Source organism: Actinia tenebrosa, unplaced genomic scaffold (genome assembly GCF_029948245.1).
Source record: "Actinia tenebrosa isolate PJP-AT-01 unplaced genomic scaffold, QUT_ActTen_1.0 PGA_scaffold9__36_contigs__length_13948895, whole genome shotgun sequence".
NCBI lineage: Eukaryota > Metazoa > Cnidaria > Anthozoa > Actiniaria > Actiniidae > Actinia > Actinia tenebrosa.
In genome coordinates this window covers 3608998-3632582 of record NW_028292586.1, presented here as the reverse complement: position 1 = coordinate 3632582, position 23585 = coordinate 3608998, and the positions used below count along the sequence as shown (strand labels likewise).

The 23585-nt window shown below is 36.4% G+C and overlaps 2 protein-coding genes and 1 long non-coding RNA gene across 4 annotated transcripts; 1 reads left to right on the top strand and 2 right to left on the bottom strand.

Annotated features, from left to right (window-relative positions):
- Positions 1 to 482: 482 nt before the first annotated feature.
- LOC148904514 (protein CEPU-1-like) lies at positions 483 to 22943 on the bottom strand. 2 transcript variants are annotated; one of them, XM_089024582.1, is made up of 8 exons: positions 22870 to 22943; positions 22381 to 22755; positions 21699 to 21977; positions 21032 to 21307; positions 8736 to 8891; positions 2061 to 2091; positions 1834 to 1969; positions 483 to 1136 (listed from the first exon to the last, which is right to left on the bottom strand). In XM_089024582.1, exons 1-8 carry the CDS (start codon positions 22934 to 22936, stop codon positions 972 to 974), a joined length of 1485 nt encoding a protein of 494 aa, XP_088880708.1. In that variant the 5' UTR covers positions 22937 to 22943; the 3' UTR covers positions 483 to 971. The 2 variants fall into 2 exon arrangements, with proteins under 2 accessions (XP_088880708.1, XP_088880709.1); XM_089024583.1 differs by having other exon boundaries at positions 2061 to 2088.
- LOC148904516 (uncharacterized) lies at positions 3528 to 7521 on the bottom strand. Its single transcript, XR_016118855.1, has 2 exons — positions 6799 to 7521; positions 3528 to 6466 (listed from the first exon to the last, which is right to left on the bottom strand). It is a non-coding gene; the product is annotated as an uncharacterized LOC148904516 (long non-coding RNA).
- Positions 16175 to 19243, top strand: LOC148904515 (uncharacterized). Its single transcript, XM_089024795.1, has one exon. It carries the CDS (start codon positions 16332 to 16334, stop codon positions 19095 to 19097), a length of 2766 nt encoding a protein of 921 aa, XP_088880921.1. The 5' UTR covers positions 16175 to 16331; the 3' UTR covers positions 19098 to 19243.
- Positions 22944 to 23585: the final 642 nt, after the last annotated feature.

The window sequence follows — 23585 nt, the reverse complement described above, 5'->3', positions numbered from 1 at the left end:
CCCCCCTCCCCTCCTCTGTAATCAAGAACTCGCTAATCACAAATGAATGAATGAGTGTGTTCACATTGTTTCCTTCTTATTAATCGGAAAAAAAAAAAAAAGAATCAAACAAACAAACAGCCATTCTTAGTAAGTATCTTTGATTTATTATTCATAGTAGAAGAGAATTTTTGCATTTCATAATAGAAGATAGACGACAACTGTTTGTATTTAATATTTCATACTATAATTATCAAAATAAGGTAGGCCACACTTTGGATTCTGTACTGATGCGGCTAACGTCATGAACATTATACACTCAATGCCTTGTCGCGATGGAAATAGTTAATTAGTTTTGTTTTCCCGATAGTCTCGATGTTTCACGAGGCGAAGCTGAAGGAAACATCGAGACTCGAGGGAAAACAAAACTAAAACAAAACTAGAAAATATGTAATGTTTCGCTTAGAGCTCCATTTGTACTGAAAATTCTAGCAAAATATCTGTTCCCGGTCTTTTTTTTTTTTTTTTTTTTGATTGGTACAAAATATCACACCATCAGTGATTTTCACGTTCAGATCACGTGCACTTGTTTATTTTAACGATTAATGTCACGTACAACTTAAATAAGTAATTTATTTCCCGGTCGGGATACATTTAGACTTAACTAGTGTCACGTGGTCATCTTTAAACCAATGAGAGTGTTCGTTATATCGGAAAATTTCGTAGCTATATAACAATCTTAACTATTTACATATAAATTACATTGGCTGCAATTGGAGATGAACAAAACAAACGTTCGTGATTTCGGATGCACATTAACTTTTTCTCTGTAATCGTTTACAGCATGACCTTTTGATGAAAATAAAAATAACAATAACAATTCATCGCTTCAGTGTATACACTCCTGATAATGATTAACGAAATTATCGAAACGCCGAGAAATCTAATTGGTATGATTATTATAGCTAAATGTACGTAAGGATATTTGTTTATCATTCAAGAAAAACCGATTCATATATAGGCTCTACATTGTCACCACGACGTGCATTTTGGCTGCAATCAATCTCACTATATGCGTCACGTTCTGGTAATGGTGGTGGGATGAGTTCGGTTGAATGCAGAAGATCTAATTCCGCATAGATGATCTGGCCTGGGCGCTGAAATAATTAAATAAGTTATTGGTCAGCAAGAGAGTATGAACTAGTTCATTATTTCTTGTGGTCAGCTAATGCATTCATCAGGGACGCCGGAACAGAATCCTCCCCTCCCCTCACTGTTTTGACATGAATTTTTTTCATTATTCCTAAACAAATTAAAATTCTTATTCTCATAAAAAGTGAGGGCTAAATAGATAGATAGATATTGCTTTATTGACATGATAGATAGATAGATAGGTGGATAGATAGATAGATAGATAGATAGATAGATAGATAGATAGATAGATAGATAGGCTTTGTTTCAAAAACACCGAAGCCATAGGCTGAATTACATTTCCTCGTGGCTCTGCCGTCCCTGGTTATTAGGTTTAAAGTCTACCTTACAGCAAAAAAAGATGTGTTGATGTGTTTTCAGCTAAATCGTCTATTCATACATGATATTGCATACGGCTTGCAATCAAAAATCAAAATAAATCGTTATTTTGTCGGGATTTCAAAATGTATATGATTCTCACGTGTAATTGAGAGCAAATATAAAACGAAGCATGATCATTAAATATACAAATGGTACTTATGCAGCGCACAAATCAAACCTTTGATTTTTTGATATAGTTTTAATTGTTGTCATTTCAATGATCTATTGTTCAAATCAATAAAAATGTGCCGATAATATAACAGACCAGCACCTCTTTCATACCTCTTTCTTGCTCCTGTCTACCTGTGCATGAATTGGTATATCCCCCTGTTGTCTCGTTCTCTTCTTTTTTGACAAATCAACACTTGCATACGTGGGTATGTCATCTTCTATAGCCTCCAGAGGCAAAGAAGGCATTCTAAATTTAACGGAATTTGTCTTAGTTCTTAAGAATATACGTCTTCCGAATATAATCAGATCAGTTTACAAATCAAAACATAAATACTCACTCATTTCCCCTTAGTTGTTCTTTTGTATCTGCTGATATAATGATATATGCAGTTGGTGAAATGGTTATTTTAAACCTATGACTTGCATTCTCAGGTTATTCTAATCATGACTGATAAATTGTTTCTTACTGAGGATGTTTGAATTAAGGATTGGAAAAAAAGAAAAAGGGTAAGGAAACAGAATCCAAGAGGGACAAGAACGAAATATAAAAAGGAAGCACTTAACAAAGCAAATCCATGTCAATTGTGTTTCTTTGTGTACATTTAAGCACTGCCTGTCAAAAAAGTTTGATGGAAATACAAAAGGTATATATATATAAGTTTACATTTCGAAAACGCAGAATTTTTCTGAACGGGTGTATATATATATATATATATATATATATATATATATATAAGAAATCTGTGAATCAATTTTCCGTAAAATAGTGCTCAATACATCGATGACAGAGCGGAAAAACCGGACGCATGCGCATTAGAGACTATTTTCATGAGCAATCCAATATGGCGGACGAGAGGCGGGAAAAATCTGTCTCTTGGAAAATTGCTCTGAAAACGGACAAAAACGCAGCAATGACACTCAAAACTTTTCAAAACAACTCATAATTCGTCAGAGCCCTTGATCTTGGTAGTTGTTTTGAAGCTTTTTGTCGACTTGACGCCAAAATAAGGAATTCTACGACTTGATTGAGAAGGACTTCGATCGCATCTCCTAGTGTTCGATGACAAGTGGAAAGTCTTCAAATATAAGGACGGACATGGATATATAAGCTTCATACTTCGACAAAAGAACAATACGTGAATGAACTTAAACATATCAAAAAGCATCCTAAAAATTTTGATACCATTTTTCAAACGAGGCATTTGAACTCACGACACGTGGGCCGAATAAACGTAAGTTTACCTACACTGCTTTGCCAAGCATTGCCATTGGAAAACTTGTTTTATTGCCCTTCAATAATATTAAATTACTGTATTTTGAGTTTGATGAGCGTGAAATGTTCTTTTATTAATGATAAACATCAATTTTCTTGGACCATTCGTCCTCATTTATCTTGAAGACATTAAAATTCCCGCCTTTTTTCAAGCCCTTTAATAGTCCTTTCGAGTACTCTATTTCAGTGTTCTTTTACCATTTGAAGCGTAAGGAAACAACAAAACCTGTTGTTATCTTGTCCATGAAAAGACCTGCAATGATTCACTTGTCCCTGCCCTCAGCGCCTATTAGTGTTTGACGAGATAAGCCCAACCAAAAGGGGTACAAACATGTTCTGGGCATCTGAGTGACGCCGATAAAAATAGTCACATCACGTCTATGGATTCGTATTGTCCACGAAATACGAGAAAGGTATGGGGGAAAGCATTAATATTTCTTTCTTATTATAATTATGTAAAAAAACAGCAACATGTCTAGACAATGTGTTCCTGACCACCATTACATAAGAAAATAGAAAGACAGACACAAACTGAAGGGCTATACTTTTATTGAAGTTCTCAAGTAAGACAGCTTTTTCTTATTTACAGTAAAACCATTTCTATAATATATTGACCTAAAGACTTTTAATCTCAAACAGTTTTTATAGAACCTGCAATGAACATTGTTATATAACTGAAAATAATTAATTTGGAAATTGATTAGCAAAATAAAGGAAACAAATCAGACACAGGAAAAGAGAGATAAAAAGAGATGCAGGAGAGGATAACGGAACTAGGAAGAGCACAACCACTCACTTCTAAGGGCAAATGTTCATTTGGCACATCAAGTAGGGGAGTTTCAACAAGAAAACAGCATGATGAAGCAAAAGCTCTCATGTAAAAATAAAATAAACAGGAAATAAAAACTTAAATCCCCCTTTTAGGCTTACCTTCAACAAATCAGAGAAATGCCTATGCAATCTGATAATATTCTCAGTATATTGATATAGAGGTAAGCTGTTCACCCAAAAAATTATATAGTTGAGTGATGTCTTGAACTTAGTAATGAAGGTCTATCCTTGTCATATTCCAGTAACTGTGATGTCAGGATAAATATCACTAGTACAGATAAATTATATTTGGAAAGCATTCCTATTTTTATATATCCAAAAATGCACCACTGAAACTATATGATTATTTTTGGCCATTAAAGAGCCCACCTTATGCAGAATCAATACTGAGAATATAGTGTTAAAGGCAATTTAAATTTTTACATGTTTATGCATATTCACATACATACATTTATTGACCTTACATACTGGTACACCAAATTGAAAAAATTGTCATGTTCAGAAACGGTCAAATTATCTAAGCTAAGACTGAAAGGTGTCCTGGGTAACCAATCAATGATGCTAATATTATGCATATTGAAGTTTGCAGCTCTTGAACACAGTCTAATTGAAGTTAGCAAATAAAGAATTTTGTTACTCTTTGTGTACATGTCTGTATATGCAAACATGCTCCAAATAACTAGGATATAGACTACCCAGAACACCCTTCAGTCTTAGCTTCACTCAACCTTTCCAACCTGACAATGGTTTTCCAATTGGCCTATTTCACTAGGATGTCACTGCTCTTTTATGTGGGTGATAGAATCACCAAATCCAATAGAAAATTCAACAAAATTTGCTCCTAGCGAAACAGTTTAATCTAAAATGGCCTGGTTTTGAGATATGATATGTACTTAAAATATTCTGAGCGTTTGCTGGCTATTGTACTTCTCTTCGTGAATTGATACGGGTTTTAGAACAATTATTATTTTCAGTGAATTTGTGTTGATTTGACCCCCTCCGATGACCAAGATCCTTTGTGTTTAAACAATCCTCGACTTTCACATCCCCATAATGCCTTGTGTTTTTGGGGGGTAACCAATCAAAAAACTGTCCCAAATTGGAAGGTTTCTTAATTGAATTTATACTATACCTGCTTTTATCTGTACAATACTGATTATCAGTTTATTCATTTTTTCATTATTCAGTTTATTCAAGTCATTTTTGCATGTACAGATCATGAAGAGTTTTGGTCTTACAGAAAATGTATCAACTTATGAAAAAATGTTTAAAATTTGCCTTAAATGTATTTAAGCTTCTATCTTTTTCTGGTTTTTATTTCTTCATTTTGTCTTTGGATACCAAACAAGGTATTTTCAACATTGTCTGATCAGCCTTCAGCAAAATAAGAGGGTTTTTTACCCTCTGGTTATCCCCACAGGGTGCATTATGGGTAATGGCCTCGCGGGATTCAAAGCGGGATTAAAAGTACCAAAGCGTTGGCTCTCGTTTTGTTTAAGATAAGTTACCTTTCAAAACAAACTGCGCTTGTTCCAACCAGAAAAAGAATTTTCACCCTGCCTATAACTCGACAGTCGGCGTTATTTTCAATATAAACTGCTGTTTATTTTACGTAATTTTAATTAATACAAACGGCTTTAATGCAATTATGATTAATATTCAAACTTTCAATCTCGTGAGTGAACCTATTTTGGATAAAATGCAAAGCTTTTAATAGCTTGAGCCAAAAGAGAGAGAGAGAGAGAGAAACAAAAGAAAAAGTAACAACAAAGAATCACTAAGTAATCAGAGGTGAGGTGGAAGAATATGCCTCTCTCAAGTAAGATTAACCTTCGTTTATCTAGAAATTATTTTCAGCCTGTTCATCAATTGAAATTTGACTAAGTTGATGCTCAATAACAATAACATGGTAGACTAGGAATAAAGCAAAATATCCTATCCAGAGTAGCTCATGAACAATTTTTGTACCACTTTTGTCATAAGTCATATTACCGACTGTTTTGGTTTTGCTGTCCTCGGAGTGTTTGATTGTTTTAGAAGGGCACATATAAGTAAGCGAAGAACAAATTCAGAATTGAGCTCACTTCAACCAAAACTTCCAAGAAGAGCGATTTCACAACTGATTTTAAACTCGACCATTGCAAAACTTCCAATGTTTTACTTTACATCAATAAAACCGTTTACAATATGACAGTTTTTCCTAATAGTGTAGAGGTATTAAAAAATGAACACAAAGTTCCAGCCTCTTGACTTTAGCGCTGTTCACACTCGGTAGGCCAGCCAACGCTTTGGTACCCGGGTACTTAGCTTTGAACCCGCTGGTCTATTACCCATAATGCATTACCCCTTATTACCCCTATATAGTTATATACTACATACTTGGTTGGATCAGAATTTCTGCATATCGCTTTATCTATATATATATACATACATATATTTACCCTTATTGAATTTTCTCAACTGAGCTTTCAGTTTCAACAAATCAAAAATGTTTGTGACAGCACCAATCTTTAGGGAGCTGTTCCAACGATTTCTTTAAGAGCTGACTTTGCATTATTATGACAATGGCCATCCTCTTTATGACACACAAGAAATAAAGAAGTTTGCAGTACGATGTGCTCCTGGGCTGTTTGGCCAAACCTAAGATAGCAAAGATAGTTTTTTAGTTTCAGCAGAACCCATATATATTTTATAATTTGGATATTATTTTTTTGTAAATTAAGTTCATTCATTCACACAAAGGCACAAGGACTATTCTCTGTTGCCTTGCTGCAGAGTGCATCATTGACCCGCTTAGGGATATTTGGAACAGTGGAGATGGTACAGTAAAACTACCAAGGGAGAAAAAAATTCCAGGTAAAACGAATTTGTGTTTAAGTATTTAAAGTACAAACTCAGATGAACACAAACAATTATGTATACTGTGATAAATTGTTTGATTTAACATGAATTTTAACAGCCATATTATTTACCTTACTTTGATGCTACTGTGGACCAAAGAAGTCTTCCACTTGGATATGATTGGGGAGAAGGAGAACCGACTCACAAAAAGCATGTGATTTAGCAGAGCGGAACCGAAGGCGACAACACACTAACCCTGACTTGTAGGCATTTCTTCCACGTCCTCTGCATGCCTGCTCGCACTCCTCGCAACTGCCCCATATGCCATCCTCGTCTGCTACTCAAAGTCCAGACCCTGTCTAGCACTCTTAATGCTGGATTATAAAGGTCGATGATGATGATGCCGAAAGCAACGTGTCGTCGAGTTCAAATGCCTCGTTTGAAAAATGGTTTCAAAATTTTTCGGATGCTATTTGATATGTTTAAGTTCATTCACGTATTGTTCTTTTGCCGAAGTATGAAGCTTATATATCCATGTCTGTCCTTATATTTTAAGAATTTCCACTTGTCATCGAACACTAGGAGATGCGATCGAAGTCCTTCTCAATCAAGACGTAAAATTCATTATTTTGGCGTCAAGTCGACAATAAGCTTCAAAACAACTACCAAGATCAAGGAATCCGGCGAATTATGAGTTGTTTTGAAAAGTTTTGAGTGTCATTGCTGCGTTTTTGTCCGTTTTCAGAGCAATTTTCCAAGAGACAGATTTTTCCCCCTTTCGTCCGCCATATTGGATTGCTCATGAAAATAGTCTCTAATGCGCATGCGTCCGGTTTTTCCGCTCTGTCTACATCGATAGAAGTAGAGCAGAATATTTGTTTGAGAAGAAAAAGTCAAGACAACATTTTTCCCGACAAGCCTGTTTCGTGAATTGCTTCACTCTTCAGGAGATTTAATGATAAGAATATTCGTTACTATCATTTATATAGAAAAAGTATACATAATTAATTAGTGGATGTAGTTTAGCTGTTGCATAATAATGCTTTGTTTCTGTGGCGGCATGAAGATACAAGTTCGTTGCGCTTATTTAATGATGAGAGTTCCGGTCGATAAATTATTAGAAACTTTTCTTTAAGACAAAAGACAAAGGTCTTAAAGAAAAGTTTCTAATAATTTATCGACCGGAACTCTCATCATTAAATAAGCGCAACGAACTTGTATCTTCATGCCGCCACAGAAACAAAGCATTATTACGCAACAGCTAAACTACATCCACTAATTAATTATGTATACTTTTTCTATATAAATGATAGTAACGAATATTCTTATCATTAAATCCCCTGAAGAGTGAAGCAATTCACGAAACAGGCTTGTCGGGAAAAATGTTGTCTTGACTTTTTCTTCTCAAACAAATATTCTGCTCTACTTCTATCGATGTATTGAGCACTATTTTACGGAAAATTGATTCACAGATTTCTTATATATATATATATATATATATATATATATATATATATATATATATATATATATACCGAATCCCTAAAACTTTGACAATTTAGCGATATATATACATATATATGTATCCCCTTTTTCCTATTGTCTTTCCTTGAAAATCCAGGTATGACAATAGAAAAAAGGGGGTTACACATATATGTATATATATCTTTAAAGTGTCAAAGTTTTAGCGATTCGGTGTATATATATATATATATATATATATACACTTGATTGCAGAAAGGTTGTAGTATACATTTATACAAATACCTAATTTATTCAGTATATTTAATGATATGCAACACAGAAAACTCGCTTTATTTATTATTTGTTTCATTTAATGTACGTCAAAATATTTTATTCTTGTGTTTTACATCCTACAGATTATAAATCAATTGGTTTTGAGGGTTAAAAAAGTAAAATTGCAATATGCATCTTATTAGGTATTTGCATAAATGTATACATGTATACTACAACGTTTCTGCAATTGAGTGTATATATATATATATATATATATATATATAACATCAATAAGGAATGATAATAATAATATTTTTAAAGTGTTATACACCTTTTTTGTTACTGTACTTTAAATAGATCATAACACCGAGGATGATGATTGTCGTTATCAAGACAAATATTACTGCTCCACCTGCTGCCAATAAAATGATGTCGTTATTGTCGACCTTCAGTGGGATGTGTCTTCCAACAGGACTGCTAGTCTTCTCTACAACACAAATACAATATAAGAAAAAAAAGGAAGGAAGGAAGAAAGAACAAAAGAACAAAAGAAAGAAAGAAACTTTAAGAAAAGAAAAAATAAGTTACATGAGAGAACACCAAATGTAAATAACAAAACATAAATAAATAAATAAATAAATAAGTAAGTAAGTAAGTAAGTAAGTAAGTAAGTAAGTAAGTAAGTAAGTAAGTAGGTAGGTAGGTAGGTAGGTAGGTAGGTAGGTAGGTAGGTAGGTAGGTAGGTAGGTAGGTAGGTAGGTAGGTAGGTAGGTAGGTAGGTAGGTAGGTAGGTAGGTAAGTAAGTAAGTAAATAAATAAATAAATAAATAAATGAATGAATGAATGATAAGTCTTACAGGCAGTGTTGGAGGCAGTGCAGGAAGGACGTCCCGTTGGAGCTCCTACAAAGGAGCCATATTTCTTCAATTAAAACATAATGAATCTAAACTAAACTATCCAAGCCGTAATACTTTATTTTGGAGAAGCTGGAAAGATGATAAATAACCAAGATGACCTTATTTCTGCGAATGACAGCCAAACTGAGCGTAAGCGAGGAAGACCTAGAAAACCTGTCAATGAGAAGTCAACGATCACGCAAGTGGAACCGAGAAAACGAGGTCGACCTAAAGGATCCAAAAATAAAAACCCAAAGGAAAAGCAAGCTGCATCAAATAGACTAAATTCTTCAGCAGTTGATATCTCAATTTTACAAGAAAATTCTATAGAATACGAGAACGAAATTAAATATGTATCTAGTCAACCGAATCCATCAACGAATTTGAATATTACAAACATTAATCTTCTCCCAAGAGATAACGCTGAATGGATCGATAATGTTTCGTTTATTGACGAAATGTTACAAGCTACGGTTTCAGAACTAATTCTCTTCGCGAGTTATATACGAGTTGGTTCGAAATCTAAAAAATGCGAAGCAAAATAAAGCGTTACTTGTGTAGAAAAATATATATAAAGTTTAAGCGATCTGACTTACCCGGTAGCTTGCTCTGAAACTCGACGAACTGAATTTAAATTAGCGTCACTTACTTATATACAAATGCGACTTAATCCGAGGCAAGCTACTCGTGCGTGCGTGCAGAAAGGAATCTATTATTAAATTCATGCTTTTCGCGCATAACGAAACACTCCCCCCCGGCCTAAATAAAGAATCTTATCTTAACCTTAATTCTTGGAAAAACACTTAATTCTAACTAAACAAGATGCATATTCAATAAATAATTCTTATCTAAAGTTCAAACTAGGTCTTTCTAGTGTCCTTCTTTTCTTCATTATTCAGTTTCTTCTACAGGAATCAGAACTACCAATTTTTGGACTGCTCTCTCTACAGTGGTGTAGTTTCTTCCTTGGTAGGTTTTCCGCGGCTCCCCTTGCTTGGGTACTTTGTACTGTACTTGCACTCGTCGAACTTTTCCATCTTGATCTGATTCAGCCTTGGATACCTTTCCAAGCTTCCAGTTTCCTCTCACCAAGTTTGAGTCTTGCATCATCACTATATCTCCAACCTTGACATCTCGTCTGGCGGTATGCCACTTCTGTCTAACGAGCAGACTTGGGAAGAAATTCTGAGTCCATTTTTTCCAAAATGCATTCACGATACTTTGAACAAATTCGAAGCGGTATCTTGGATTGGCTGTCTCTTTAAATGGTCCACTTGGAATTCTTGAGGTTGATCTTCCTAAAAGAAGGTCATTTGGACACAAGTACTTGCCATCATCTGGTTGTGTTGGGAGTCTTCCGATCGGTCTTTCATTTACCAAATTCGCAGCTTCATAACAAACTGTCTGCAACTCTGAAAATGTCATAATGTTGTTTCCAATGGCAACTGTCAATGCTTTCTTGACCGACTTTATTAGAGCTTCTGATATACCGTTATACCATGGTGCATCAGCTGGAGTAAATTTCCATTGCATTCCTTCGGTGGCTCCAAATTCTGCTAGCTTGTCCCAGTCCCAGGATTGAGTCACGCTCTTTAGTTCTTCATTTGCAGCTACGAGCTGTGTTCCATTATCTGAGATAATTTGCTTGGGATAACCTCTCAGGGCAACAAAACGTCTTAGTACCATCAAGAACTTCTGGGCACTATAATCTGGCGAGACATCCACGTGTACCGCTCTTGACCCGAGACAATTGAAGATTACTCCATAAGCTTTTCCAGTGGATCTTTTCTTTACTTCATCGCGGATGCTAAAGGGTCCAAATAGATCGATGCCAATGGAACTCCAGGCTGGTGCAGGCTTTAACCTTTCTACTGGAAGTTTGCTCATCACTTGCTCCTCAGTCTTCTTTTCCAATTTCTTGCAGGTAACGCAGTGAAACTTTATTGACTTGGCCATCTTGTGAGCACTAATAATCCAAAATCGTGCTCTGACTTTGGCAACAGTAGTCGCGACGCCATAATGTCCTTGATTATGTACGTACGTTACATAAAGACGAGAAAAACGATGATCATAGGGTAGGAGAATGACTTCATTTTGATTGTAGCTCATTTGCATCCATTTATCTACTCGTCCGCCAACTGTTATCATACCATGATCCTTGTTGGTTGTAGGACAAAGGCGTTTTGAGCTCTTGTTGTTCATGTTCTGTTTCAGTTGTACTTGTGCGTTTCTTATCCAAAACAGTTCAGCTTTCTCGATCTCTTCAGAAGATAGAGGTTTAGTGGCATTCTTGAAACTAGGTTTGCTTTTTGGACTTGCGTCCTTTTGATACATAGCCAGTACTCTTGCTGTCACTCTCAGCAATCTGATGTAGGATGAGAATCGCTCGATGTTGATTCTTACTTCTAACGTATCTGATTGGATGTTTTGTGCCATCATAACAGGTTGAACTGTCTCTGGGAGAATTATGCTTGTGGGTTTCTGGGTTATTGGCCATTCACTTACTGGTAACTCCAAGAATTCTGGTCCCTTTTGCCAGGCACTGTCAACATCTAGTTCATCAGGTTTCTTGCCACGTGTTAACCAGTCTGCGATGTTCAGTTCTCCGTCAATCCAATACCAATCAGAGGGATTTGTCTTTTCTTGAATTTCACCTATGCGCGTGCCAGCGAACGTATTGAATCCGTATGATTCTTTCTGGACCATAGCTTGCACAATTTGCGAATCCACAAGATGGTAGAATTTCACAAAGTTGTATCTTGATTCTTTCTCTATGAAGACCTTTAGACGCTTGTTTAGAACTGCTCCACACAATTCAATTCTATCAATTGACATCTTCTTTACTGGGGTCAGGCGATTCTTCGACATGATTAGATTACTCTCAAACGTATTTTCTGGCATTCCCCATCTGGCGTAGGCACATGCACCATAAGCTTCTTGAGATCCATCGCTGAAAATGACTAGGGAAGGATCACCAACAGCATTACTTGGCTTGATACATCTGTTGAACGATATTTTCTCCATACCAAAAAGGTGCTTGAAGATTTGCAACCATTCACTTTGGAACATATCTGGAATAGGATCATCCCAATCAAGTTTTGGATCATTCAGCCATAGTCTTCTCATCAGCATCTTTGCTTTCACAGTAAACGGACCAGCAAGTCCCAGGGGATCATAGATCCCGTTAACTTGTGACAAAATCATTCTCTTTGTCAACGGCTCTGGAACTCTTTCAGGAATCTGCTTGACACTCAAATCGGGTTCTGTTCTTAACTTCTTCTTCTTCGGGGAGAAATTTAGACGCACTTTAAAGTAGAACTGGTCTTTGACGGGACTCCATACCACACCAAGAACTTTCTCTGAACTTGAATTTCTTTCGTCTTGTAAAAGCGGTTTATCGTCACCTTGATTAGATTCACGTGAGAACGTCCAATACTTGACTTGAAATCCTCCTTTCCTCAAGAGAGTCTCTATGTCTGTTGTTAGAGATTTAGCCTCTTCCTTGCTTTTGACGCTGTCAATGATGTCATCCATATAGGTATTGCTTGTGATGGTCTTTGCTGCTTGAGGATACTCTGTTGATGACATCTCTGCGGTTTTTCTCAAGGCTACAGTAGCTATTGTACCAGCGGGTTTGTCTCCAAACGATACTCTCTGAATAACGTAGGTGTCGGGTTCTCTATCCTTCTCCATATTTCTCCACAAGAATCGATGAGTGTTCTGATCTTTGATGCCAATCTTGACTGTGTGGTACATTTTCTTGATGTCTCCAGTAATTGCTGTTTCATTTTCTCTAAATCTGACGAGAACTCCAAGCAAATTATTAAGCAGGTCAGGTCCCTTGGCCCAATACTCATTCAAAACATGACCCATGTAGTTAGCGCTACTGTTAAATACTATTCGTACAGGGGTGGACTTGGAATCTGGACGAAGAACCTCGTGATGCGAAATGTAGTGGACTGGTCCTTTGTAATGTCTCATCTCTTCTGCAGTGAGCTTTCTGGCGACATTTCTGTTTATCATATCATCTATTTGCTCTTGATAGACTTTAGCATGTTCTGGATTCTTGACTAATCTTTTCTCTGTAGACATCAACAATCCCATTGCTGCTTTCCTGTTATCTGGTAATTCAGCTGGATTTCTTATCCAAGGGTAATCTGCGGTCCATGTGTTTTCTTCATTGTTGAATTTCAAGTTTTGTTCAATTAACTTCAGTTCTCGTTCTTCTTTTAGCGTATAGTCCTTCGATCCAGGAGGGCACTTTCCACATTTACAGCCGCCACAACGAGGAGTACACTCGATCCCAAGATTCTCGATCTTGTAGAAATCTTCTAAGTCTACTTTGGGCTTTACCTGACTAACATGATGAACTCCTCCAAGTACGTGTTGGCTACGCGTCTCTTTGACTTCCTTGAGAAGTGGGTGTCTACCTCCAAGACATCGTCCAAATCTGTTTTTCAGTAACATCAAATGTTCCACCTTTTGCTCTGGTTCTGGATGAAATGCAGCATACTCGTAACCAATTAGAACATCTACAGATCCTTCAGGCCTTGCTATGTCATCTCTCTTGATATCTTTGAATAAATGTACTGCTCCTTCGACGTCGATGCTATGGATGTCCGATGTGATTCTGTCTATCCCGAATGCATCTATCTCTACCACACATCTTTGCTTGTCTATCAGATAAAGTTTGTACCTTTTAGAGTCGATCGTCTCCATCTTACCCCCAACTTTGATGATAGTCAATTGCGCGTTCTTGCTTGGCAATCTTTGTTCTTCAGCTTTGGCGTTGGTAATGAAACATAATGATGCTCCACTGTCCCACATGACATTTACGTCTCCTTTAGGTGTTGGAATTTTTTGAAAAAGTAGGAGGCAAGTTTCTTCTGCTAAGCTGTCACAGGACGTGGCACGTTTACCTTTTGGTGTCTCTTCATCTTGTGTTTTGCTGTGTTGGTTACTTACAGGTTCCTCAGTACTGTTCTGACTTTCTTCAGGATTGTGAAGTGTCTTGTGATGTCGTCTGGTACAACCACTTTCTCCACAGTTCTTTTTTCTCTTGCAGTCTCGGAACAAGTGTCCTGGCTTAAGACATGACCAGCATGCTTTTTTCGTCTTTATTAGATCTTTCTTCTCGCTGTACGGCTTAGATAAGTAAATACGACATTCATCTGTCCAGTGATCCGCGTTGTCATGTAACAAGCACTTCTGGGAAATCTTTCCATCAGAATAACGCTGTTGTCTCTCTCCTGGTTGGCGAGTATCTTGTTCTTTAGCTACTACATGATGGGCTGCTGATTTGTATGAAGTGTTGCTTGTACGTAATTCAGCTGCGTCGTATTCTATCGCTCTCTTCTGGCTTAGTAAAAACTGCAACAAACTAGGGAACTTGTTAACTCTTTCAACTTTACTGTCATCATCCGTCACCATCTTAGCCCATTCTTTTCTTACACTGGCAGGCAGTTTTTTCTCGATTATACTAACAGAACTAGTAGTTGTCATTTCGACTTCAAGGTCAAGTCTCTTAAGGTCTCTGAAGCCATCTTCCACGACATCAATAAATTCGATCAATCGCTTACTCTCTCCATCTCTTATCGGTCTTACCTTGCGTATGGTATCTATGATAGCATCAGCGATTTTCGATGGGTCACCATATTTCTCGTCTAGGCGTTTCCATATTTGGTGGATGTCATCATCCACGCTTTTAACCACGCCCAAAGGTTCTTTGCCAAGACAGGATCTTAGCGTATATGGAGCGGTTTCTGTTGATAAACTTGTCATAACTTGTTTCTGGAAATCTGCTTTAAATCTCGGATATTCTCTTAATTCTCCTTCGAATCTCGGCATCTTTATTTTTTCCAACCGTAGATTATTCATCTTTGCTGTCTCCTGAATATTTAGTTCTTCTGTCAACTTTGTTTCAACTTCCTCAGCAGCTTGACTGTACATATTCTGTATAGCGACTATCCACGTGATTTCTAGAGTGGCACTTTCTCTGGGTAGCAGGCTGAGATACTCGTTGTTTGCTTTCTTGCAGTCGGCAAAGGCTTCATCTAATTCTTTCTTGGCTACCTTGAGGGCTGCAAGCGACGAATATTTCACAATATTTATAGCTTGTCCAAAGACTGCTTTGGCACTACTCCTTCTCACATACGCTTGATCTAACATTCGTTGAAATTTCTCTTCTTCTTTAAGAACCGCTTGCTTCTTTTCTTCTTGTTCCTTGGCTTCATTATCGGTAGACGTTTTCTTCTTCTCGTATTGATTCTGGCGTTTCATAGCGTCGCTGAACAAATCTTGCAATTCCAGAATCCATGTGTCACCGGCTTCTACCTCTTCATCAGTCAGGAATGTGGTATAAACATCGTGCTTTAACTCAACGGTCTTCCAGGTTTCAACCAATTCGTCGTAATTTCTCTTGACTATTTCTACTCCACAATCTTCGTCGATAGCCTTCTTTACTTCGTTTAATTTTCTGGTAAACTTGCCTTTAGCTGCTCGTCTTTGGTTCTTAACGTCATCGGCCATGTTCCAGTCGTCTTGGTGAGCCCGGATTTCGAATGTTTCGTTTATTGACGAAATGTTACAAGCTACGGTTTCAGAACTAATTCTCTTCGCGAGTTATATACGAGTTGGTTCGAAATCTAAAAAATGCGAAGCAAAATAAAGCGTTACTTGTGTAGAAAAATATATATAAAGTTTAAGCGATCTGACTTACCCGGTAGCTTGCTCTGAAACTCGACGAACTGAATTTAAATTAGCGTCACTTACTTATATACAAATGCGACTTAATCCGAGGCAAGCTACTCGTGCGTGCGTGCAGAAAGGAATCTATTATTAAATTCATGCTTTTCGCGCATAACGAAACAGATAAGATCGATAAGAATACATGTACATCTATTTCAATTAGTGATTGTTCTTCTGAAAGCGTGAGTAAGCCTGGTAATCTTCCATTATATACAAACGTTAACAAACCAACTACAATCTGCTGGGGTAAAAATTTAGAAGGCGTGGAAATTAATATTCCTACCATGGCCATACTAGAAGCTTACAACGAAATAACAACTTGGAGGAGAAATGTCTTTTTAGTTCCTTATGGGAGGACTGGTAGAGATTTTATCGATCAAATAACTTTACACATAGATGATTGGAATGCGTGCTCTGACAAACAGCATATTGCCTTAAAAGCTGCCTTTGTTCTGTTGGCTGTGGGTCTCCAAAAGCCAAATAAAAAGTCTAAAGCTAAAGAAAACCAGCGCATTCTGGCGAAACGTCTCGCACTCTGGAAGGTCGGTGAGCTCAATCAATTAATTCGCGAGGGGAGGATAATTCAAAGTCGCATGAAGAAACACAAGACCACATGTCCACCTGATCGATCAAAAGTCTTTGCAAAACTTGTGATGGAAGGACAAATTAACTCAGCATTGCGCTTCTTAAATGAATCAACAAACGGAGGCATATTACCACTTACAGATGACGTCATGACTCAACTCAAGGAGAAGCATCCTGAACCACAGCCAGCGAAATTGGGATCATTGCTATTCGGCCCAATTGATGATGAGATACCCGAGTCAATTTATAGTGAGATAGACGGTGATATGATCAGACAAGCAGCCCTGAGAACTAAAGGCTCGGGTGGCCCTTCAGGTATTGACGCTAATGGCTTCAGAAGAATTCTTGCCTGTAAATCATTCAAGCAATCCTCCTCAAAGCTTTGTGAAGCACTAGCCACAATGACAAAGATCCTCTGTACAACATATGTAGATCCCACCACCATAGAGGCATTAGTTGCAAGTCGTTTGATACCGCTTGACAAAGGTGAAGGCAGCGTAAGACCCATTGGAGTTGGAGAGGTAATCAGAAGAATCATTGGAAAGTGCGTAATGAATGTGTCAAAGGATGACGTCATCGAGACCAGTGGCTCTCTCCAATTGTGTGCAGGCCAGAGATCAGGGAATGAAGCTGCAGTTCACGCAATGAATACTATCTTTGCTGCAGATAACACAGATGCCGTACTTCTTATTGATGCATCAAATGCTTTCAACTCACTAAACAGAGCTGCTGCTTTGCACAACCTCAGAATCCTTTGCCCTATTATTGCAGTTTATGCCATCAACTCGTACAGACAGTCAGCAAGATTATTCATCACAGGCGGGAAAGAACTCGTATCAGCTGAGGGAACAACACAAGGGGACCCACTGGCTATGGGTATGTACGCGTTGAGTACGCAGCCTCTTATTACAACATTGCAGGCTTTTTCTGGCGCCAATCAATGCTGGTTCGCTGATGACGCTAGTGGTGTAGGAAAAGCAGCGGATCTTAAAAAATGGTGGGACACTCTTAACCAGTACGGACCAGATCTTGGGTACTTCCCCAACGCAAAGAAGTGCTGGGTTATAGTAAAGCCACCAAAAGAAGAAATCGTCAGAGAAACTTTTAAGGATACACCCATTAATGTAACAGTGGAGGGGCACAAACATCTTGGTGCAGTTCTTGGTTCCAGATCGTTTCTAAACGAGTACGTCACGGAAAAGATTGACAACTGGGTGAACGAGATCACCAAATTAGCAGAATTTGCTCTATCACAGCCACAGGCCTGTTACGCTGCCTACACGTTTGGCTTAAAACATCGCTGGACGTACTTTCTTCGCACACTTCCAGATATCTCAGACCTACTGAAACCTTTAGAAGCTGCCATCTCCGACGTGTTTATACCCGCCATGACACAAAAAGATTGTGATGAAGATGATGGCAAGATTTTATCGCTACCGACACGATATGGAGGTATCGGTATTACTAACCCGTGTATTGACGCAAAGTATGAATTCTCATCGTCAGTCAAAGTAAGTGCCCCACTTGTGGAGAAGATTATCTCCCAGTCTCACGAGTTGCCAGATGAAATTGAAGTGAAAACAGCAAAGCAGAAATGTCACACTGAGAAAGAAAAAGCATCCAAAGATGCGTTTGAAAGCCTGAAGGAAAGTCTACCAAAGATTACAGCCAGATCCTTGGACTTAGCCGCAGAGAAAGGAGCATCAACCTGGTTAACTGTAATTCCTCTTAAGGAAATGGGATTCGACTTGAACAAGAGAGAATTTAGAGACGCTTTACGTCTCCGTTATAATTGGTCTTTCAGAGACATTCCATCAAAGTGCGTATGTGGTGAAGATTTCTCGGTCGATCACGCAATGATATGTAAACGTGGTGGATTCGTAATTCAACGTCACAACGAATTACGCAATCTGGAGGCTGAGCTTCTTAGCACAGTATGCAACGACGTAGAGATTGAGCCCTTGTTACAATCAATCTCAGATGAGAAACTAAGCAAAGGAGCAAACAAAGCTGCAGACGCAAGACTTGACATCCATGCACGAGGTTTCTGGGAGAAGCAACGTTCTGCCTTTTTTGACGTAAGGGTTTGTCACCCAAATGCAGATACGTACAAAGATCTAGATCTACCCAAAATCTACAAGCTACATGAAAATGACAAGAAGCGGAAATACACCGAAAGAGTAAACGAAATCGAACATGGAACATTTACTCCCCTTGTCTTTTGTACAACAGGAGGCATGAGTAAAGAATGCAAAACATATCACAGCAGGCTTGCTGAACTGATAGCCCGAAAGAAAGGTGAAGAGTACCACAAAACAATGGCATGGATTAGGGCCAAAACTTGTTTCTCTCTGTTAAGATCTGCACTTGTATGTCTACGAGGCTCAAGGACTATAAAAAGAACGTATAATGATATAAACAACATAGACTTAGACATTCAGGTTGCTGAAAGCGCCATTTTATAAATTTAGATTTTTAGCTTATTAACGTAGATTTTTAGATAAAGATACATAGTTATATATTTAATATATATTTCAATTTTCCTTATTAGTCAGTTTTTCATCTTATAATTCCTTCTTCTTTGTAAGTATTATATATTAACATATTCATATTTAAATAATGGACAAATTCTATTCGTTTTTTACAATCTTGAAAAAATGTATAAATATTTAAAAATTATTAATTATTGATTAGAGATTATTGTTATTATTAATTATTGATTAAAGACTATATGAATTTTAAATTACAAGAGATATAAATATATAAGATAAGATATAAGCACTTGAAAATAAATCTGATATAAATATTAATAATAATACTAATGTAAACAATTAATATTCGATGTAAAATCAATGTTCATATTTAGCAAATGATAAATATCTAAAAATCATTTATATTCAATGTGAAAGTCAATGTTCATATTCAGTAAGTAAGTAATGTATGATCTATATTTTATGATTTTTAAATTATAAGCAGATTTTTAAAAAATAGAAAATAAAAATAATAAAATAAATAAATAAATAAATAGATAGATAGATAGATAGATAGATAGATAGATAGATAGATAGATAGATAGATAGATAGATAGATAGATAGATAGATAGATAGATAGATAGATAGATAGATAGATCGATCGATCGATCGATCGATGGATCAATCAATCAATCAATCAATCAATCAATCAATAAAAGGAAAGTTGAATCATAGGTCAATTTTTAATCTTCGCCAGAAAGCAATTCATATTTAATTAGGCCTTTACCTTGTTGTACCTTTGTTGTTGGAAGCACTACATTGGTTGAACTTATTGAACTTATGTCTATCCACTTAGAAGTAGAAACTAACATTAAAAAATGGATGCCTAAGTCGTTATAAATTTTATTAATTACAGCTTCTGTGAGTATGTGTTGGATGGTGTTTTGATTTTTTTTCTTTGATTGATTAATTCACACTTTGACACCATTCTTTAACTATAAACATTAAAAACCAAAACATTAAAAACAGAAGCATAAACAAGAATCAGAATCAACTAAAAACTATCTAAGGAAACCGGCGTTTCAAAGTCATACTAACGTCGCTTTCTTTAGTTAATTGTTACTTGTTTATGCATTTCAAAGTCGATATTGATCAAACAAAATCACTAATCATTTTAATAAATATGAAAATAATAATTAATAGACAAATACAGCAAAAAAAAAAAACAAAAAACAAAAAAAACAAACAAACAAAAAAACAAAAAAACATTAAACTAAAGTAACTAAGAAATGAAAACAAACATAGAAAAGCATCATCAATAACGGTTTATGAATTGATTTTTTAAGTTTTCTTTTTTTTTTTTTTTCCACTTCAGTTTTTGTTTAAATCCATTTTCTTAGTTGTTTGTTCGTTACGTTTTCTTAGATTACCTCTGTTAACTATTGATATTGTGTTTTTTATATGGCGTTTACTTTCCGATGGTACCGTAGAAGTAGGAAGAGCTAGAAGATACCAATTCACATTTTTTGCTTGTTTTCTCACGTGCATAAATTTCACGCTCCTTTTGAAATATTTACTGAAACGCAAATGCAGTAGACTGTCGGTAAAGCAAGTTTTGCTTTCCCGAAAAAAAAAAAAGCTTTGTAGCTTTTAGTTGACACTGATAAATATGTAACAAATAGTATAATAAATGAAGTAAATAAAATAAAAGGATAAACCATAAAAAATGTTGAACAAGAAATTTATAATTCCGCGGCCGAAATTTCAGAACTTTATATCATATAAGCTCACACATGAGTGCTCCCTAAGTAATTTCTTTTCATGTAATTTTTGCGCGCTTTTTGGTTTTTGAAACAACTTTATGATGATTGTGGTTTTGAATGAAAAAGAAACATATGAACCATTAAATGAAAAAAAAGTTTCAAACCTGTTTGGGTGACATTGATAAAGTGTTCATCATAACCAAGTAAATTTTCTGCTTTACATTTGTACAACCCATAGCTGCCTGCGTCAATGGTTACTAGCTCCAAAACAGTACCTCCAGGAACATTATGGAATCCTGTAGCTATTGATAGACTACGGGGATCATACCACGTGAACAGAGGAGAGGGCACGCCATGGGCCAAACAGTATATCCTGATTGTACCACCATTATATGAAGAAACGGTGTCATTTGACTGGACTACATCAATCTGCGGCTCATCTGTGAGAAGAATGAATTACATATTTTCAGCCCGCACTGTTTCAATGATCTTAATCATATTAATTTATCTCAAACTTTGCAGCGCCTCCTCACCCCATCATTTTGGCTAAAAAACAATACTATACAATACAATATAATGATAGGTATACATAAAGATCCTCTGAATGGTCATTGGGTGCTAGTTTGACTTCTCTCTTTCTTTTTTTCTGTATATGTTTTATCTGTCTGTCTGTATTTTCTTCTTGTTTGCTGTCTTCGCTTAATGATTTCATGATATATTAGGATAATCCGAACATCGCCATACAGTTTCGTATTAGCAAATAACAAAAAAAAAAAACGTGTATACAATTAAATCCAGAGGTTGAGAAAATAATCAATGTACTAAACTCACACTGGACAGATATTGTTGTACTTCTACAGGATGGATTCCCCTTCGGAGTGTTACTGGCACAGCAATTATATATTCCACTGTCATTTCTTGTGATATTTGATATATTAACTGTTACATTTCCCACGCCTTGGTTCTTATGTAACTTGCCACCATCCATCAATCTCAGCCATGTGACGTTTGGTTCAGGAATTCCAACCGCAGAACAGCTGATTTGTAATCCTTGGGATTCATTTACACGTAGGTTTGGAGACGAAGGATATAACGTGATAGTAGACAAAGCTGTCATAAAAAGAACGAAACTTCATTCAATGAACTGCAAGAATTACATTATTGCTCATGCTAAAAAAAGCACAAAAATAAAATGTATTCAGATTATTGATTGTGCTTAAAAATACAACAAAATATCACCTTATCTACTATTAAAAATAATCCATAAAGTAAACAAAAGCTAGCAAAAACGACAAACCAAACGAACTAAACAACTTTCCGTTTGAGGAAAATAATTGAATACAAAAAATAGGTATAAACAAATAAAAAAAGCAAACTAAAAATAAACGAAAGCTTGGCGTAATTAATACATGGATGATGAAATAGTCGAAATTTGATAAAATTACGATATATGTACCATTTTCCTAATCTTACTTATAACTAATATATAGCATCTAAACCAATTTGAACTTACATGTCACGACTACCTTGACTTTATTTGTAATGGGGCTTCTTGTTGCCAGCACCAGAACACATCCATACGTACCACTATCAGCCAGAGTTACATTATGGATTACTAGTGTAGCGTTAGATTCTTTACTCACTCGAACAGGGTTCAGTAGTCTAGCTGGACATGTATTTTTGCTTATATACCATTTCCATTTGCTGACTTTATTTTCCTGTGCGATTAAAAATGCACTGCTATTTTCACCATAGGACATCCATATTGGTGAAAAAATATAAAACTCTTCCATCCTGTTATCCACACTGTAATCCCACACGAGTCTAGCGGTTTCTCCTACAGACACATACAAAACACTTGGTGGAACTACTGTGAAACGAGCTGCACCTAAAATATCAAACAGAAAATATAGAAATATAAAAATATAATGTAATAGCAAAATGGATATTCCTGTAGGATATAAAGCGATGTTTCTGAAAAAGTAGACAAACAAGTTCTCACCCTGCGTCCTGCTCACGAGTAACACTTTGATGATCAGTGAAATCCATAGGACTAGAGGTGCCTCCATTGTCTCAAAAGATCAAAGCATTAGTGGATCATAATGATATAACATTTGAATAGGTAATGCATTTCACTTTCATGATTCGTTGTTTTATGCATGTGGAATTTCTTTCTCGAAACTAGATATCAATAAAAAGTGTTTTCTTCCCTTCTAGCGCATTAAAGCACCAATCAAATGATGCTAAAATGAAATTCATGGTTATTTCGTTGTAATCATTGGACCACTTGATTTAATATCGAGTCAACATGATTAAGGATAACTGTCCTTCTTGATTTGTTTTTTTCTTATTTTTCTTATTTCTTCCGTTTACTAAAAACAATCCAACGAAGCGTAAGGGCGTAAACGTGATTCTTATTCCAGATGATATTATTCTGGTGCAGGGCATCACTGAGAAAAATTACTGAACACTTTAAAAAGTGTTATCCCCAGTCATTGCAATTAAACTCAGCTTTGTGCTCAAAATAATGTACCAATGGAGATGGTAATGGATTCAAACATGACCATTGATTTCGAAAGCATCTAAACCTTCACGACATTGAAGGAAGCCCCTCGTGGTTAAGTATTGTGGTCAAGAGAGGTTTCGTACCCATGGAAGACGCCTTTTGGTTTACTGTCATTGAATAAGGGAAAACATACCTCATGGCCGGAGTCTTTT

Coding starts and splice junctions, on each gene's coding strand:
- LOC148904515 (XM_089024795.1), top strand. CDS start 16,332: ATGGCCATACTAGAAGCTTACAACGAAATAACAACTTGGAGGAGAAAT.
- LOC148904514 (XM_089024582.1), bottom strand. CDS start 22,936: ATGGAGGCACCTCTAGTCCTATGGATTTCACTGATCATCAAAGTGTTA. Junction 21,978..22,380: donor AGTCAAGGTAGTCGTGACAT/GTAAGTTCAAAT, acceptor TTTTTATGACAG/CTTTGTCTACTATCACGTTA. Junction 2,092..8,735: donor AAAGTACAGTAACAAAAAAG/GTGTATAACACT, acceptor TCATTATATCAG/CAGATACAAAAGAACAACTA.